Raw genomic sequence first — 20,304 nt, forward strand, 5'->3', positions numbered from 1 at the left:
ACCCCAACAAGGCTTCTAGCTGTTTTTAATGCTTCAACTCATTGAACTCACTGCATGGAAGAAATCTGCACCAGGCACGTGCAGGGGGGGGGCTGGAGGGGCTTGAGCACCCGCCCCTTTCCTGATGGGTGCCCAAAGTGCCCTTTTGTTGAGGCAACTTTAAAAAAGAAAAAAAAATTATTTATTTTTTTAATGTGTGTGCGTGTGGAGTCCTGTCTGTGCCCCTCAACAATAATATTTAACTATTAATCACAGTTTTGCTAAATAAAAGGATCTGGCTTGCATCAGTCACATGATCACTATTAACCAATGATCGCCCTTGACGGCAGAACGCGCTGGTTACGAGCCGGGAACGAGCTCATAAAGAGCACGCGCATTTTTAGCGGTCCGGAGCTGTAGGAGAAACACAAATTAACTCAGAGACAGACTGATGCGACAAAACCAGTAAGTAGGTGTACAGCGTACACTGTAGTCTATAGCACACAGGAGTATTAGCTTATTGTGTACACGTTGGTAAGCTGTCTTGTTGCAACTGACGAACTGAAACAAATGCTGTGTGCGTAACAGCGCGACAAACATTACCTGTCCTTTTATTAACTGCACAAGTAGTGCTGGTCATAGCTGCTGGCTACCTGTGTAAGGCTGTCATGGGTCTGTAGCTCTGTCACCGTTTAAGGGAATATATTTAGTTTTAAAGTAAGTTACAGGGCTTTCCCTGCCTTTCTGGGGGGATTATATTTCACTAAAAACGATGTAATATGCATGTCCACATAATTATGGATTATTATAATTATAATATTTAAAAAAAAACATATGCTGTATTTTAAAGAACATACATTAAGACACAGATTATATTAGATTTATATTTTAAAATGCTGATTTTACAGCAGTAAAATTATTGTATCTCTGCAGTTTAAACATTTAATAAACTTTCTGCCTGCACAGAGTGGATAGTGAAACAAATGGAATCATCATAAATACATTATTTCATATTTATTACTTTTTTCCCCTCATTGCTTTATTATTGTAGCTCTAGTAATAAATAATAAGGGAAGGATTCTGGATCAGCACCATGATGCCCATAGTGTATACAGTATTCTGAAGAAGGTCTAAAATGTCACTGTGTGTGCGTGCATGTGTGTGTTTTATTTATATGGATTTTTAAAAATAATTACTAATGATATAACATTGTCCAGACATGCCTGATAAGGACATGAGGAGGAAACAGTAGGAGCTGTGTGAGGCTACTAAAGGCAGTGGATCCCTCAGCAGCTGGATTACAAAGAGCACAGGTAACATTAACACATGTACCAGTTGTTGGAGAGGTATTCCAGTATAAAAATAATAATAAGCACAACTGGAATGTTTTGCTTCTATAACATTTTTCTGTCATCATTTTATTATAGATTAAGTGCAGGAGTTGTTAGGTGTGGATAATTAAATTATAGTTTATTGCAATAGCAAGTTGTGCCTTATTCTCAGATAGACAGCAAGTGAAGAGTGTTATATGAAATGAGGGGATGGAAGGAAGAAGAGAAGCAAAGAGAGATTTACAGGCAGAGCCTAGTTTATTTCTCACAGTTTTTTGTTGCCTTATGGTTCCAAGCACATTTTGTTATGTTCTTTGCATTTTGTTATTATCTCATGACACTTGTTTAATCAGCTACCATTTCTCCTATGGACTTTTTAATGTCTACAGTCTCACATCAGCACAGCCCTGCACTCCAGCACTATCAGCAGCAGGAGCAGCAGAAACCCCTCAACAGCAACAATGTACCCATCAGGTAAAACATAGGCTACGTTTGCTTTGCCTTGTCGCCACCTCACAACAGTGATATAGTATGGTGCGATCCCATATTAGATTCTTGATGAATGTGTGTTGTTGTTATTCAGCCTGGTTCAATGTGCCAATTTTTAATTTTGAGCACCCGCCCCTTTAAACGTCTCTGCACGGCCCTGATCTGCACTGCAGTTTTATAGAGCAAAATTCGAGTGTTTTGTTTGTCTCTTACTTAGCAGGTATGTTTTTATACAGCGCCAAATCAAAGCAAGAGTTGCCTCAAGATGCTTTATATAGTAAGGTATAGACCCTACAATAATACAGAGAACTCCCCAAAAAACAAACAAAACCCTGTGAGCAAGCACTTGGTGACAGTGGGAAGGAAAAACTCAGACAGAAGGGAGGCTAAGGGAGGGGCGGGGCCATCTGCTGGGACCAGTTTGGGGAGGGGGGACAGCTGGACTCGTGCAGTTTATGGCTGAAGCTTGATTTTGTTTCTCTCTGTCTTTGTGTAGTGACATCTCTTTGTAGTTATCGTCCGTCTCTGCTTAAGTGTTTAGTTTTTTCACTTTGTATTTAAACTGATGTCATCTCAACAAACTGTCTTAGCAGAACTGACTGTTTTATTCAGAGTTAAAAATGTCACATCATTCTTTGGTTCACGATGTTATCATGGACCAAGCAGCCAGGAACACACAGGCACAGATGTAATCTTCAAAATGGACAAAATGATTACAAAAAATCAAAATGCCAAAAACAAGCTATTTTAAGAACCAAGACCAAAACATAACTCTGCCTGCCCAAATGAGAAACAGCTCCAGTTATATAGCAAATGAATAAACCATTATATACACCAAAGGTGAAAACTAGAGAGATAACAGCTAACCATCATTCAAGAAGAGCCCCATCCCCCCTACATGATCACAATAGATGGTTCAGTCCATTTTATTGGCTTCTGCATTTAAACCAGCTCCACCCTTAGCCTCCTCTTTCACCCAAACCAGGAAGGACTGGAGCGGCAGCCAGCTAACTCAAAAAGAACAGAAATATAATTAATATACCATATAAAATAACAAACAATGCGAAACAGAGTCTATGCCACCATTTGGACTATAGCTTACTGCTGTCATGCATTACAGGTAAACTCAAAGTTTTAAATTGGTTAACTTACGATCACAGAAGCTTTAATGCACTGTAACGGTGGCACGGCAATATGAAGGGGCCCAAATGGAAAAAGCAACCACACGAGCCTTCAGTTGTTTTCAAAGCTTTGAATATATTTTCTCTTTTTTGTGGTACAGAGGTTTTGTCATGCTCACCAGCAACACATCTAGAAATAACTAACTTGAGCCTCTCAACAAACCCCTCCTTAAATAGATGCTGGTCATACCATCACCAATAAAATGTAAAAAGGTCTTCCTACCCCGACACAGCCCAAATACAAAAACCTATACAGTGAAACATTGCAGTTATTTTAAGACACCTCACAAATATCTGATTACAAAACACCCCCAGCTAAACAATATCCCAACTAACTAAATCAAATCAAACTGAAAATTCAACCCACTCCCCCCTCAGCTCTCATCAGATGGTTCAACCCACTATCAGTGGGTGATTGGAAAACTCCTTTCAGGTGAACATCATTAGGCCATAATCATGTGTGCACTCCATGACTAAGGCCTTCAGGAAGTTGACTTCAAGGGAGAGAGAGAGAGAGAGGTTAATGGACTTCAAACAAAAGCATAACAAAATCAAAACTTCCTATCAGACACTGTGAGTGCGTACATCATTTAGTGAGGGAGATGCTCCCCAGCACCCTCACATTTCTCCCCCCCTACACCAGGCTCGCCAACACAGTTGCGAGACAAAAAGTCAGCCACTTTATTCTGCCTTCCCGGTCGATATTGGATGATAAACCGGTATGGTTGTAGAGACAGGAACCAGCGTGTAATCCGGCTGTTTGTGTCCTTCATCCGCTCCAACCACTGCAACGCCTTATGATCTGTCTCCAAGACAAACTCCCTCCCGAGCAGGTAATACTTCAACGTGTCAATAGCCCACTTCACTGCCAGACACTCCAACTCCACTGCTGAATACCGGGTCTCCCTTGGAAACAGCTTTCTGCTAATAAAGGCCACTGGTCTCTGGTTCTCTCCCACACCCTGCAACAGGACAGCTCCAATTCCTCGACTAGAAGCATCAGTTTGTACCGTAAAAGGCAAGTCAAAGTTGGGACTCTGAAGCACAGGTTCACAACACAGGGCCTCCTTCAAATCTTTGAAGGCCTTATATCTTGCTCCTCTCCCCAAACCAGTTTAGATTTTACTGTACTGGTGAGATCTGACAAGGGTGCCGCCCTTTCTGAAAAGTTCGGAATGAAGCGTCGGTACCAGCTCAGTAGTCCAAGGAAAGACTTTACCTGTTTGCGGGTGTGAGGTCTCTCCCTCATCCGGATGGCCTCCACTTTATCCTTGACTGGCTTGATTTCCCCGTTTCCAATGTTGTAACCCAGATACTCAAGCTCCTGCTTTGCCAGGGTACACTTTTTGGGGTGTATTGTCAGGCCGGCTTCCTTGATTCTCCCAAACACCGCCTCCAAGTGAGTCAGATGTTCCTGCCACGAAGAACTGTGAATGACAATGTCATCCAGGTAGGCCGCAGCAAATTTTTCCATACCTGCCAACACTTTATTCATTAACCTTTGGAAGGTCGCAGGCGCTCCATGCAGGCCAAATGGCATCCTAGTGTATTGCCACAACCCCTGCGGTGTTCTGAAGGCAGTTAAAGGCTTTGCAGCATCCGACAACGGCACCTGCCAATATCCTTTACATAGATCTAACGTAGTGAGGAACTTTGCTTGCCCCACACGCTCGATCAGATCTTCCAGCCTGGGTAGAGGAAAAGCATCAAATTCAGACTGTGCATTTACCTTTCTGAAGTCATTGCAGAATCTGAGGCTGTCGTCCTTTTTTACCACCATCACAATAGGATTGCTCCATTCACTGGTGGAGGGCTCAATAACCCCCAACTCCAACATCAGAGCTACCTCCTTCTCCAAAACAGGCAGCAATTTTTGTGGAATTCTGTACATTCTCTGCCTTATTGGTGTACTTTCTTTCAGACGGATGTCATGCTCCACAAGATTTGTTGCCCCCGGTTTCTCCTGAAAAAGACCCGGTGGAATAATGGCACGCAATTCTTCCTGCTGAGATACAGAGAGATGGGAGAGGTCAAGAGAGGCAGCGTTAAGCCCAACAGGAATAAACCCCTCAACCATTTCATCCTCCTCCGCCACTGTTCGCACCAGCAACTGCTGCTGGATTGGATTATCCCGGATTTTCCATTCCTTTAGCAGATTGATGTGAAATGTTTGTCTCGGATTCCTTCTCTCAGGCATCTGGATCTCATAAGTGGTTGAACTCAGCTTTCTTAGCACAGTATATGGACCTTGCCATTTAGCCAACAATTTGTTTTCAGCAGTAGGAAGTAGTAAGAGTACCTGCTGTCCTTGGCTGAACGATCTCTCCCTTGCTGCCCGGTTATAGCAGGCCTGTTGTCGCTGCTGCGCCTTCTGCAAATGCTTCTTTACCAGTTTGGTGTTTTGCTCCATTTTCTCCCTCATCTGTAGGACGAAGTCCAAAACACTCGTCACCTCTCTCCTCGGCTTCACCCAGGATTCCTGCAGAACATCCAATGGTCCTCTCACCTGCCTGCCATAAAGGAGCTCAAAAGGTGAAAAGCCAGTTGAGGCTTGAGGCACCTCCCTATAAGCAAACAGCAAATAGGGAAGCCACTTGTCCCAGTCTTTGGCATTAGCCGAGATGAACTTCTTCAACATTGCTTTCAGAGTTCGATTGTATCGCTCCACCAAGCCATCTGTTTGGGGATGGTAAGGGGTGGTCCGGATACTTCTAATACCTAAAAGCTTATAAACCTGCCTCAGGGTATGTGAAAGGAAGTTTGTTCCCTGATCTGTCAAAATCTCAGACGGAATTCCCACTCGGGAAAAAAGCTGCAGAAGGGCATAAGCTATCTGTTTAGCTGTAATATCCCTCAGGGGAAAAGCTTCTGGGTATCTGGTACTGTAATCACAAACCACCAATATATAGCGATTACCTGCCTGGGTTCGCTCTAGCGGCCCCACTACATCCATTGCAATACGACTAAATGGAACCTCAATAACAGGTAAAGGCTGTAAAGGAAACTTTGGGACTTTTTTATCCCCAGCCAGCTGACAGATTGAGCAAGACTGGCAAAACTCCTCAACCTCTGTTCATACCTGGCCAAAAGAACCTGCTGGCTATTCGGTCCCTTGTTTTCTGCGTTCCCAGATGCCCCGCCCAGGGAATACTATGCCCCAGTCTCAAAACTTGCTCCCGCCGCTGCTGGGGGACTACTAACTTCCCTTTGTCATCCCTGGTGCCTTTGTAGTACAACACTTGTCCTTTTAGGTAATAACCCTCTTCTATCAACTGACCGGGCCGCACTTCTGCTGCCTGCTTAAAAGGTCCTTCCAATATCACATCCTGTTTCTGCAGCTCTGAAAAGTCTTCTTGGACAGTTTCTCCGCTACCGGGCACTGACGGCTCAACAGTATTCTTAACCGTCCCTGCCATTTTCTCTATTCTTCTTTGTCTTTTGCTTTTCCTAGCTTTAATGGCAACGTCTGGCAACACCTCTGCAAAAAATGGCAATTCTGCGAAAATATCAGATTGCTCACTCTGGTCCTCCGCCCCATTTTGAGTCTCATACATGTGCTCACTAGTTAGCCTCGGAACTGCACTGACACCACTCTCAGCCATTGGCACCCGCTCATTGCACTGTTCCTCCTCCTTCTGCTTTTGTCCCTGTGACCTTGTGACAATATTTACAGGTTTACAAGTTTGTACCAGCTCCTGCAGAATAGGCACATCCTGACCTAAAATTACAGGATATGACAAGCTTTCCACCACCCCAACTGAGATAAGGTACTTCTGCCCAGAAACTTCTAGATAAACTACTGTTACGGGGTAGGCCTTACAATCACCATGTACACATGAAATATTAAGGACAGGCTTATCCAGAGGCAACTCTTGCTGGACTAGTGTTGGATGTATCAATGTTTGCACACTACCAGTGTCCAGAAGGGCTTGGGCTTTCCTACCATTTATTTTCACTGTAGTGGTTTGCTGCTTCCCTTCCCAAACTTTATTCTCACAGGGCCTTGGAAGGGTACACACATATGCTGCCCTAGCCTTTCTGACAGGACACTCTGGCTTAATGTGACCCTCCCCCCCACAATAGTAACAAACAGGTTTTGTGGTTAATTTTGTTTTTACGAACCCAACCCCCGACTTCAAAGGCTCTAACTCCTTAGGACCACCCCCAACCCCAGATGACTTACCAAGTGAAGTGAAAGATTTGGCCAAAGCCCCAAATCGAAAGCTTCTAGCTCCTCGCCTTGCTGCTTGAAATGTTTCCACCAGCTGAGCAGCTTCCTGCGCTGACTTTGGACCCCTTTCTTTCACCCACACCTGGAGTTCTGGAGTCAATGAGCGATAAAACTGTTCAAGGATAATGGCGTCTCCCACCTGCTCCTTGGTTTTCTTCTCTGGTTGGATCCATTTGCCATACAGGTCTTTCAGACGATTATAAAACTCTTTCGGACTTTCGCCGGGCCGGATGTCAGGGTCTCGAAACCGCTGTCGGTACACCTCTTCATTAATGTCATACTTTGAAAAAATTGCTTCCTTAACCTTTTGGTAATCCCCAGTGTCCTCTGCTGCCATGGCCACATAAGCTGCTCGAGCTCTTCCTGACAGGTAAGGAACCAGCCTCACCGACCACTCCACTTCAGGCCACTGATACGCCACCGCCAGCCTCTCAAAGGTTATCAAGTACTGCTCAATGTCATCGCCCACCTCCAGTTTTGGTATCACTGCCTTCCCCCAGCATCCGACCTTCTTGGTCTCTCGGAACACTCGGTGGGATCACCATTTCTTCTCTCAATTGCTGCTGGGGCGGAGACTGCTCCTGGGGCTGGCCTGCTGCACTTTGTTGCTGCTCCAGCTCATCTCGAAGGTTATTCATTTGGATCTGCATCTGGCGCCATCTTTGATCTTGCTTTATTGATTCTTTCTCCCACTTGTCACTCATGTCCCGCTGGAAGCGTACACACTGTTGTAGCAGGCCCGCAATCGAATCCAAATCTGTAGTCTCGGGATGCAGCTGCTCCTCCCGAGGCTCAGATGGTTCAACCCACTATCAGTGGGTGATTGGAAAACTCCTTTCAGGTGAACATCATTAGGCCATAATCATGTGTGCACTCCATGACTAAGGCCTTCAGGAAGTTGACTTCAAGGGAGAGAGAGAGAGAGAGGTTAATGGACTTCAAACAAAAGCATAACAAAATCAAAACTTCCTATCAGACACTGTGAGTGCGTACATCATTTAGTGAGGGAGATGCTCCCCAGCACCCTCACATGCACAATGTAAAAATAAAACAAAAAGGTAAAATGAATATTACCCAAGTATTTGAATTGTGTGGTTGCATGCAGCCATCACATCATACACCAACAGGGAGAAAAGTCTGGGACTGCTTACTGCACTGAGTTCTTCCAGTTAGTTGCAAGTGTTGATCTCCACACAGTCAAACCTCCACTGACTTATGAGGCATCAGGTTCACTCAGGTTAACTGACAGATCAGAGAGCAGCTTTGTGTTCAGGTGACTGCTTAACTGTGCTGCTCTAAAAGCTGTTTGATCTGAACATGACGACGCCAAAGCTCCCTCCACCCTCTCCCACCATGACTGAGAATTCAAAATGTGTCAGTGTGCTGTTGTTTGAACTCACTGTTCACAACAAATCAAAGAATTTGGAGGCGATTGTTCCCAGACCTATGTGTCCACCACCGAACCTCATCTTCATCTGTCAGCATCAAAGCACCATGAGCTGAAACTGTTCGTTAGCAGCAAATACTCACTGATGTTCCTCCCACCTTAATAACAGCCAACTGATCATTAAACAGGTTTCAGATATTCCATTAAATAGCTTTGATGCTTGACATCTTACCTAACCAAACGTGCAGTTTTTAACTAGTTACATGGAGTGCTTGGAAACAAAACCACAGTGGGGCAAAGGGCACAACCCTTCTATTAACCTCTTAAGTATCCACGCCTAACCCTAAATGCAGTCTCCTCCCTTTTGCCCCCGTATTTGGGGGCGTAAAGCCACATGTACGTTGGCAATAGAAGAAATATTGCCCACAAAAGAGCGACACACCAACAAAATTAAACATGTTATTTTCAGGTGCATTGTAACAAAATGGGGTTTAGGGTCAGGTCATTCTCAAATCAAATCAAATCACTTTTATTGTCACATCACATGTGCAGGTACACTGGTACAGCACATGCGAGTAAAATTCTTGTGTGCGAGCTTCACAAGCAACAGAGGTGTGCAAAAATACAATAACATAAGAACAAGCAAAATATAAGAATGGCTAAATCTGAGAATTATAACAATAAATATATGTACAAATATAAGAGTGTATGCACATTACTGAATATGTATACTAAATATTTATATCTATGTGTGTGTGTGTGTGTGTGTATATACATAAAATAAAATAAAATAAAATAAAATAAAATAGAGGTCGGCAGTTGGAAATGTGCAAAACAAGTGGCATTTATGTACAGTATGGGGTGCATGATGTTGAGGTTCCGGTAAGTGACGGTGAGGTGTCTATGAAGTGTTCAGCAGCTGATGGCCTGATGGAAAAAGCTGCCCCTCAGTCTGCAGGTTCAGGACTGGATACTGCAGAACCTCCTAATACTACAGTACCTCCTGATACTGCAGAACCTCCTGATACTACAGTACCTCCTGATACTGCAGAACCTCCTGATACTACAGTACCTCCTGATACTACAGTACCTCCTGATACTGCAGAACCTCCTGATACTACAGTACCTCCTGATACTACAGTACCTCCTGATACTGCAGTACCTCCTGATACTACAGTACCTCCTGCCTGATAGAAGTAGTCTGAACAGTTTATGGCTGGGGTGACTGGAGTCCTTGATGATCCTCCCCTCTTTCCTCAGGCACTGCTTCCTGTAGATGTCCTGGAGGGAGGGAAGCTCACCTCCAATTATCCGTTCAGAACACCGCACTACTCTCTGGAGAGCTTTGCGGTTGTAAGCGGTGCTGTTGTTCTCCTTATGTGGATTAATGCTTGAACCAGATCAAACTGCAAAATTTGACCTGACACTGGATCTTTTAAGCAGTTTTTGGGATGGTTGTCATCAAAACACAGCCATAAAGTTGAACCTGCTCATTAGCAGATCTCAGCATAAACAAATAAATGAATTCTGTCACCCAACAATGGCATTCCGCATAATCAAATAAAATGATAATAAAGCACACTGACCAACAGAGGGAAGCCAAGAAAGACCAGACGAACCCTAACACCAGGAGGAATATCAGTGACATAAAGGCAGGAACCAGAAATCAAACAACAAAACATTAGGAGCTCCTTCTTGGGTTGTAAATGTGAAGGAGGAGAGGCAGAGAGGAAAGCGTTTATAGGCAAGTTTATTTAGATATGTTGTAAAGAAAATGTTACTTTGAATGGGCGAAATCACTAAAAATCACTGGTTTAAATCATTTATTTATTTATTTATTTATTTATTTATTTCACACTTGGTACACAATTTCCACAGTTAGTTCTTTCAGATAAACCAACTACACTTTCTATCAGTAATGCACTGCAACCATGTGTGAAAAGGAGCAGGAAGAAGAATATATTCTTATTAAACCCTGCCCCCTATCTACAATCCAACTTATATTGCAAGTGGGCACCAAAAATCAAGGAACAAACTAACATTAACATTTATCTCCAGTCCTAACTCAAACCAAACAACAAATTAACAATCACAACATACCACTCCACATAGTAACAAGGAGAAAAGATAAGTAAATAAAATAAATGAGGCAAAAAATAATGGATCCTTTTTCAATTAACTCCAATTTCATTCACATTCTTCATATTGAGTTATCGTTTTAGACATGTAACACTTTTTAAAACAATGTAAATTTATACAATTCTTTAAATTATAATGAAGAGAGTTCCACAGTCGTATACCCCTAACCGTTGGACTCATTAATCTTTGTGTAGTCCTAGCTAGCTGATGCTTAAAAGAAAATTTCCTTCTGCTGTCTTCTCCCCCCGAACACATTAAAAATAATCTTTGTAACTTAAAAGGCAAAATATTATTTTTAGCCTTAAACATAATTAATAGTGTCCGTAGTTTCACTAAATCTCCTAATTTTAATAATTTCGATTTTATAAATAATTTATTTGTATGTTCTCTATATTTAACATTATGAATCATTCGTATCACTTTCTTCTGTAATAAGTTTATAGGTTTTATAGTATTCTCATATGTATTCCCCCAGACTTCGACACAGTAACTAAAGTATGAGAAAAACAATGAAAAATATAAAATGCGAATTGTTTTGTGGTCTAATAAATCTCTTACATTTCCCAAAATATAAATGTTTTTGACCATCTTCTTTCTAATATACTCAATATGTGATTTCCACGTCAAATTTTCATCTACTATTACACCCAAAAAGTGAAATTCAGTAACTCTTTCAATCAATTCTCCATTAATGGACATAATAACTTCTTCCTCCTTTACACGATTGCCAAATATCATGAATTTCATTTTTGTCAGATTCAAAGATAATTTATTTACATCAAACCATTTTTTTAATCTTAACATCTCAGAAATCATAATTTCAACCAAATCTTTCAAATTCTCTCCTGAGCAATAAAAATTTGTGTCATCTGCAAATAAAATAAAATTTAACCTTTTTGATACGTCACAAATATCATTAATATATAAATTAAAAAGTTTAGGTCCCAAAATAGAACCTTGAGGAACGCCACATACAATCTTCAATCTTTCAGAAATATTGCCGAGATAATGTACATATTGCGACCTATTTTCTAAATAACTCCTTAACCAATTCAGTGCCACTCCTCTCACACCATAATTATGCAATTTAGAAATCATAAGGAATCATAACAGAACGCAGGTAACAAAACCCACTTATAGCCCGTCCAGACCAGCCTCAGTGTGATCTGCTTAACGCACGCCAGGGCTGCAACTGAAAATCAATTGAAGGATGATGAATGGTGGCTGTAAGGCTCCTGAGGCTGCTGGATTCAGTAAATGAAGGTTGGATAAACATGTCTGCTGCAGTGTGAGAGTGCTGAACATGGTCAGCTGGGGTACACGCTCGTTACAGTGTCATGGCTCACGGGCCACGTCCGAGTGGACTCCTAAAAATAATTATCGATGACAGTTTCCAGTTTGACCTAATGGAAAGACACAAGTCATCCCAGTAGCAGCAGCAGACCGACAGCTGAAACTACTGAACCAAAACAGAAGACATTATCGCCCCCAAACAATTTTTTGATCAGATATCCATACATCAACAAATTTACATCAGGATTAATTTTGGAAAATGTGTCTAAAACAATTGTATGTTGAATTGAGTGCTGTGTTTTATCCTGCAGGGACGTCACTTGATTTAGTAAAAACATTTCAGGTCTGACTGAAATCTGTCATTTCCATCCAGTAGGTGAAAGCTTCTCGTTCAGCTCCCTCTTGCCTGCTGCAAACTCTCATTACTCGGCTTCATTTTATCCTGTCAGTCCTTCTGTTCAAATGATAGAAATTACCTTCATTTTTTCCATTTTCCAGACTGAAATCAAACAGGGCCAACAGTCAGCAGAAACCACACAGGCATCGACTCTCATTTATAGCTATTATGTTTTTTTAAGGTGTCTGTGGTCTGTCATCACGTTCAGTTTTACTCTGGTGGCTTCAGACGGGAAAAAAGGCTTGAAAGACTCCCTGATCAAACGATTAGCTGAATACGTGAAAGTTTTCAGAGGCTTCCATAAATGCAGTGCAATGCACAGTTTCATCACGTTTTTGACAATAGAGGAAACTAGAGTGTCGTTTGATTGCTAACACAGTGTGGAGTGAACATTAACGTCACAATCACTGTTAAACAATGGCTAAAGCAAACAAAACAAACAGTTCCTACTGCCAGTCATGTTGTTGTATTTAGATAAAAATAGATACTATACCTTATGAAGACCATATCTAAAGTGGGAGATGCTGAGCTCCAAAGATCGTTGAGTCAGTAATTAGCGTTAGGCTTAAAAGGCTAGCTGTGCACTTAGACTGGCCTTAACCACAGTCTGAGTTTAATGTGAGGATTGTGTGTTGTGTTCATGCTCTGCAGCTGACCATGCTCAAATGCTTGAACTTTGGGTGAATGTGATGGGAGTAATGAATACGCACACAACAGAACAGTGTTACATTTGGAGTGTATTTATTTGTATAATAATAATAATAATAATGACCAGTATGCAGTGTAGCATCACTTAGGTGAGAATGTACTGCGGAAAATAATGAAAGTTATAAAAATATTTTCTTCCAATGTCCACAGAGACTTGATGGTAGCTTTTAAAACTTTATTGCCCATTCCTTTTCCAAAAATCCAAACATATACAACACAAGCAAAAGAACCTCTGAGGAAGTTAACGAGGATATGCTTTTCCCCTGGAAAGTCGACAGGAGACGCTTTGTCCAGCAGAGATTATTCGAAATGTAAGGTCTGGGCTGGAAAAAGAACAAGTGTCATATGGTATTAAAGCCTGAGTATACCTGCCTACGTGCTGCCTGAGTTTAGAACATGTGACCAATTCCTGCAGAAATAAAATCTTTAAAGTAATAAAAAGGTTTTAGTTTAGCTTTTAAGTTCCAGTGTTTTTATGTTTATTTTTGCTGTTTTTTAGTCTTATTTTATGTTATTCCTCAGAAAAATAACCAACAATAATACTTTCTATTGCTTTAACTATCATATTCATCAATATTACCCTGACCATTCTACCATAAGGTCTTTTAAAATGTTTCATGTAATATAAGGGATTATTAATTATTATGACACCGTAGGTAGTTAAAATGTAAAAGTTATTGATTTGGTTTCATTTACTTTATAATAGCCCAAATATTTTATGATTGAGCAGTAGAGAGTGGCAGGGAGGGAGAGAGGGCTGACACACTGTGAATGACTCAGGGTGGAGTCAGACCTGGGCCCAGTGAGCTATACTGACACCCAGGCCAGTGTTTAATAATACTTCAAATTGTTAGTGCAGATTGCACCAAAGTGGAGAGAAACAAAGCTACAGCTATGGTCTGCATACAAGAACAAACAGTTTGCAGGGTAACTGTTATTAATCTCTGTCTCTCTTCCACAGCATGTCTTTATCCTGTCTTCCTTCTCTCACCCCAACCGGTCGCAGCAGATGGCCCCGCCCCTCCCTGAGCCTGGTTCTGCTGGAGGTTTCTTCCTGTTAAAAGGGAGTTTTTCCTTCCCACTGTCGCCAAAGTGCTTGCTCACAGGGGGTCAAATGATTGTTGTGTTTTTCTCTGTATCTATTATTGTACAATCTACCTTACAGTATAAAGCGCCTTGAGGCGACTGCTGTTGTGATTTGGTGCTGTATAAATAAAATTGAATTGAATAGAATTGAACTAAAGAGTGGAAATGGATCAGAGTGGAAATGGATCAGAAATGGATCAGAAATATTATGTTCAGCCACACGAATAAATAAAGAGAAATAAATGGAACTGAATGCAGGAGTGTGGGTTACTGTGGATCGAGCCTTTTGTCACTTGCACATCTGGACCTGAACTTGGACCAACAACAAGTCTGAAGGAGCGGAGGGGAGAAAAACTGCAAAGTCGAATCCTTCATCGTGTATGTGAGTCACATACAGAGCTGTGTGAGCTGTGAATAAGTGACTCCACTGTTTCTCTTTAGCTGACTGCAGTTAAATTATGAAAGTTATAACCTTAAGCTTTCATCTGGGGATTAAAACAAAGCTACTGCCTTCATTGATAAATTACAGGTATTTTTATTTTATTTTTATGGACAACGCTTCTGTTTCCAGTGGCTCCGATATAATTGAGCCTCAAACTGGTTTCATGGAGAGATCTGGGCTGTTCTTTTGTTATTTCTTTGAATTAAGTCTTAATTTCAAGAGTGGCCTTTTCATTCTGAAACATGAGCTAACAATGCAAACAGCAAACAAATCAATCCGGGCGTGCCAAAAGAACACTTTGGTACATTCACTTCTGTGGCTGCCAACATAAAAATCTGGTCAAACAAGGAAAACAGGGTGGCTGATCTACAGTTCAGGAGAATACTGATAATATTATCCAAACGTAACATAAAGAGAAAATATCATCTAAGGAAAATATAGAGGCTTCACATAATGTGCAAAAAAACCTTCAAGAACATAAATGTAGTAAATGTGGTGTTGGAATAGTTTTCCCTTCATTGGCTGCTGACTGGTTCTTTACTGTCTCTCAGTTACATTTCAATGAATGTGATTCCTGTGCAGACTAAGTCACGTGTCCATGTTTACTGAAGTATTGCTGTAAAACTGTGACAGTGACTGAAAAGATCTGACATGTATGTCAAAACTCAGGGTTACAGTTTTTTATTCATTTATTTTTATGACAAGTGTGAATTGTTTCCTTTCATTTGTTGAGCGTATGCTGAAGTGTAACATAATAATATATATTTGTATAAATGATCTATTTTTGATTAAATGAGGCTTCTTTCTGTAAAAAGGTTGTAGAGTCATGAAAACTGTTCAATATATGTGAAAAACATACATAAACCTACTGATGTTCTTCAGAGGCAACCACCCATTTCCAGCTAATGTGATAATAATGTAGCAGAGGAAAACTAATACCCAGAGGAGCTGAAATAATAATCTGATCATCAGCTGCAGCAGAAAAACACAGAAGGAAAAAGTCACCAGAGGGAGAAAAAGCAAGAAGAAAAATCCGGGGAAGTCATTCGTCCCACGAATCCTCTGCTAATCCTCTGGGATGGAAATACGTCTCATTTCTATCGGCTGAAAACTTGTTTGCTGAGGAATTTTTTTAAAGACACAGTGAATCACAATGAATAACAATAATAAACTATTTTTATAAGGTTGTCACGGTTGGATAAGTCCGGTGCACTTCCATTTGATCGAAACGTCCCCACAGATTTACATATTCGGATCTATTCAGAGAACTTTTGTCACATACATTCAAAGCATGGTTTCATTACTTTGATTAAAATAAATTTTCAGGTCAAGATGATTTTATGAAACCATGTGATCAAAATGGAAGTAGGATGAGTTCCAGCTGGTGTACAGAAGCCCATTCATGCAAAAAAGAGTCAAAGTTGTGAAAGAAAGTTCTTAAAACAACAAAAAAAGACATTTTAATCATTATGTAAAAATCAAAATGTATAATTTAAACTCCAAATGATGAAATGAAGCCAGATTTTACAAATACGTAAGAAAGGAAAAAAATAAAAGTTGTACCTACAGACCCACATAAATTCAGTCAGGATCTAGTAAGGCGAATTATGACCTATGATACATTAAACCCAAACTGCCGCCTACAATAGAGAGATAACACCCATGCAGAGAGGGAGTCCATGATTTACCCTCCCCGCGGGGCGCTGCAGCCTATCCCAGCTGTCTTTTTTTATCCATCCATTTATTTATTTTTAATCATGCTCATTTGTAATCCAGTATTTTTCTTTTCTGTGGCAGAACGAGGGGATGGTAACAAAATCAAAATAAGTCAAAATAAAGACAAAAATAAACAAATGGTAAATGATAGCTTATTTCAGTGTTTATCATGCTAACTGTGGAGCCATTTTTCTTGGCAGAAATGGGCTTCCATACCTACACATATATGAGCAGAGACGATGAATCAGGAATCATAGGTGTGCACGTGTGTTGACTCTGTTTAATAATTATGAATCTTTTGTGCTTTTCTAATAGATGCTTCGAAATACGAGCATGACCTCTTCAACCACGATGTCAGTTTCTTTAGGATACAAAAATGCTTTGAAGTTTAAAATCTTCTTTAATACTTTTTATAGATTTAATAGAAATCTCAAAACCCAAAGAAAAATTCAGTTAAAACCCCCACACATGTTAAAAGCAACAAAATAAAAACAGCCTCCCCTCCCCAACACCATTTTTAAACTATCGTAGGAACAACAGAGGATTTGATTTGACATACTGTTCTTGTTTTATTTGTTGAAAATCTTTAGCTAATTTTGTAGTTTAAGGTAACTGTTGGTCTCAGGTAGCATTAAAGTCTTCGGCTCCTACCAGAAACTCTTATTTTGGAATACTAAAATGGTTCTGAAACGCCAACGCTTGAATCCCATTGAAACAGGGATGAGAACTGTCCAACGCAGGTATCATCATATCATCAGATGATGGTCGCGTGTTGGTCTTTTATTTACGTGGTTAAATAAATCAGATGTCCTGTATCCACAGTCAGTTTCCTTGTCCATGGCTTCTTTATTGGTGCCTTTTTAAAATGCCATTCAGCATGGCTTAGGTTTTCACAAAATACAACATCTCCACGAAAAGAAAAAGAAATAAAGTGTTTCTCTGCATAATCAAACCGGAGGACATTTTATGTTCACGCCAGTCATTAAGACAGAAAGATGTTTGACTCTTCGTTTCTGTGACGAAGGCTGGCGGTCCATGGCCCAGCGAGCATTCCCTCTGTGAATCTGAAGGCACTTGATGGCAGATGCTGACCTCTCCTCCTTGGTCTGCCACAGACAGACAGATGTCAAAGTAGGCTCTGAAAGTATGTTTTTTATTTTTTAAATGCCATTTGCTTGGTCCACCCGCCCTCCAAAAGCATAAAAGGATAAGCGAGAGATGACTGTCGGTCCATCTCACAGTACAGTACTGCTGATGTGCTAAGGGGGAGGATGGATTCATGGGGACGTGGATAATGAGAGGGAAAGGTGGGACAGGGAGGAAGGCTGACATTCAAGCTGTGCATGTCCTCTCTTCTAACACTGACTTTGCCTGAAAGTTTAAAGAGCTTCACTGTAGAAAACTGGATGTCAGACTGGAAACAGAGACATAAGCTGCATCTGCTGATGGGACAACCTGACTGTGATGGGAAACTCTGCATGTCCACGTGAAACCTTCAGGGCAGGAGGCCTTCAGGGGCAGTACTAAGCTGTAGGTTACCTGTGTTTAGCTCTCAGGGCTTGTGTAAAAGCAGAACAACAGCCCGTGATGTTGGCAGTAAAGACTGAAAAACGTAACTGTTCCATCACACATGGAGTGGTTGACTGTAGATCAGTTATTTCTACTTTAAAGGCTCATTTTGTAATGAATGAATAACTGTGGGCAGCAGTTCAGTGGGTGTCCTGCAGTGTGTCCAGATGTGTGCTTTGTTTCTTATTTCTCTTTAGCTACCCCACCATTTATTCCAGATGTTTGTCCTTTTCTCAGATTGCCACCGTCAATAATGTGCTCGTAACAACTCGCCCAGATGGTCCACTGCGCCATCTTATGGTACAAACTGATGTTTGCAGGCCGGGCCTAATTGAACTTTGACATTTTTTTAACACAAAACATAAACTAATATCGACGGCTTTACTGCTGACAGCTTTATAATTTTGGAAACTTTTACACGGGAATTTGATGAAGTATCTTTAAGACAGCAAACTCTTTAAAAACAGGCATCCATGGATTCTTCACCCTAATCCACATTAGGGTGTCTAACCAACGAGTGAGTCTGATCCTGGACTACCTAAAGACTTTAAGAGCGTGCATCATTTGTTGGTTACTCCATAATGTGATGGTTAACATCAGACATGTGAAAGATCCCTGACTCAAGACCAGGAGGAAAGACAGGGAAGGGTCAGGAAGTGCCAAATCAAATATCAGGATCGGCTGATTGACGTGGATTTGCTGTGACGACGCCACACAAATAGTTTGTTTTCTTTCTTTTTGGTTCCTCTTTCTTCTTCTGCACACATGCTTGCTGCTAAATGCCAACATTTCCCAGCAGTGCCTCTCAGACCTTCTGGCTTCACGTGTCTGAAATTTATGCTGGAAAACTACTTGTGTTTGTAATGTTGGATTTGCACTAATAACCAGGGCCTTCTGGCAGGATGGGAACATAATTCAAAGTGTGATCTGCCTATAAACATGACATGTTCCTTCATTCATGCAGAGTGATACCCATTAATGATACCAGCACAGGTCCCCACGGCACAGTTTACACAAGTGCCAAAAATAAACATTGATGAAGGAGAGAAGAAGAAAATTCAGACTGAAATTTCTGGTTCTGCTTTGAAATGATCTGATAAAAGATGTTAAAGCTAAGTCCTTTTTCTCATCAGCAGCCACAGGTACTACTGCATCAAAAAAACATATTTAAAGAAAATGCTGCTTTGAAATAAAGCTGTAACTTAAAAAAAAGCTATACCTGAGGAATGTCTTTGGGGGTTAAAATGCCAAACAGGTAACTGTCACCTCCCTACTGCGTGTGCACGGAAGACACGGAAGAAACACCAGAGAAAAATCAACTGTTTATCTCATCGATGTCAAACCAAACAAAGTCCAGCAGCCAATTTAATTCTAAATAAAGCTGTCTGATTTACAAAATGAATGCTTTTCCTGGAACACGTAGAGAAATATGGTGACTAATCAGACAATACTGCTGTGGTTTGAAGGTTCTTCATTGTCAGAGCTTGTCGCGCAGCAGTTTCCCCCTGCTTCCAGTCTCTAAGCTCAGCTACTGCAAACACGTCTTGGACTGAAGCTGCTCTGTCTGAAACCGATCACTGTGACTCGAGAGAGAAGAGGAGCCCAATAAAATAAATCTGGCACCTTTAAACTCAACTCTCACGTCACCAAACCATCGCATGACCTCCTGCTTTAGCTATCTCGTCTCTGACTGTATCTTTGGTAGCAGAGGGATGGAGTGGGGTTAAATGTCGGGAATGATGGAGCAGGAATAGGTGGGCAAAGAGTCAAAGGTCGCAATGTCCGACAGAGAGGGGGGGTCACCTCTGCTGGCCAATCAGAGCCAGAATCAGAGTGATGCAGTGCTGCCATATATGTGGCGATGAGGGTGGGGCGAGTGACCTTAGATCTGTGTGGAAAAAAGAAAGAGAGCGAGTATGAATGACTCACAGGGTAAAGACTGCCATGTTTAAATAAAACATTCAAATCAAGTTTAAGCTGCATTTAAGCAGTGTGAAGCACAGCGGCAGCTGCAGGTGTGCATGTGAAAGCAGAACTCTGACAAAAATATTTAATGATGTATCAAAGTGTGGACTTTTACATTCCTCTGTTTATCAGGACTTCATCTTATCACACGTCCACATGGTGCACTGCGCTACTGCAAACACAGACTTAGAGCATAAACGATCGATTACAAAACAACAACAATCCTTTCACAGCGATTTCACCAAGTTGCAGCTTCATTTGGACGATACATGCTGTAGATGTCTGTGTCGACACTTTTGGCCATTTTTGGCTTAAACTTAAGTTTAAAAAGGAGGCTATTGTTCGAAAGCTCTGAACATCTTTCATGTTTACAGAATTCAGAAACAAAAAG

The 20,304-nt window shown here is 41.1% G+C and overlaps 1 protein-coding gene and 1 long non-coding RNA gene across 3 annotated transcripts in view; one reads left to right on the top strand and one right to left on the bottom strand.

Annotated features, from left to right (window-relative positions):
* Positions 1–360: 360 nt before the first annotated feature.
* LOC134644163 (uncharacterized) lies at positions 361–14,191 on the top strand. Its single transcript, XR_010096467.1, has 4 exons — positions 361–444; positions 1,197–1,292; positions 1,700–1,784; positions 14,097–14,191. It is a non-coding gene; the product is annotated as an uncharacterized LOC134644163 (long non-coding RNA).
* Positions 13,203–20,304, bottom strand: part of LOC134644162 (MAM domain-containing glycosylphosphatidylinositol anchor protein 2-like) — a 186,642-nt gene continuing 179,540 nt past the window's right edge. For both annotated transcript variants that reach the window (XM_063496913.1, XM_063496912.1), the window contains one exon: positions 13,203–19,836. In XM_063496913.1, coding sequence (XP_063352983.1) covers positions 19,748–19,836 — 89 coding nt within the window. In that variant the 3' untranslated portion in view covers positions 13,203–19,747. The remainder of the gene's footprint in view (positions 19,837–20,304) is intronic.

This window comes from Pelmatolapia mariae, linkage group LG16_19 (assembly GCF_036321145.2).
Source record: "Pelmatolapia mariae isolate MD_Pm_ZW linkage group LG16_19, Pm_UMD_F_2, whole genome shotgun sequence".
NCBI classification, from domain to species: domain Eukaryota; kingdom Metazoa; phylum Chordata; class Actinopteri; order Cichliformes; family Cichlidae; genus Pelmatolapia; species Pelmatolapia mariae.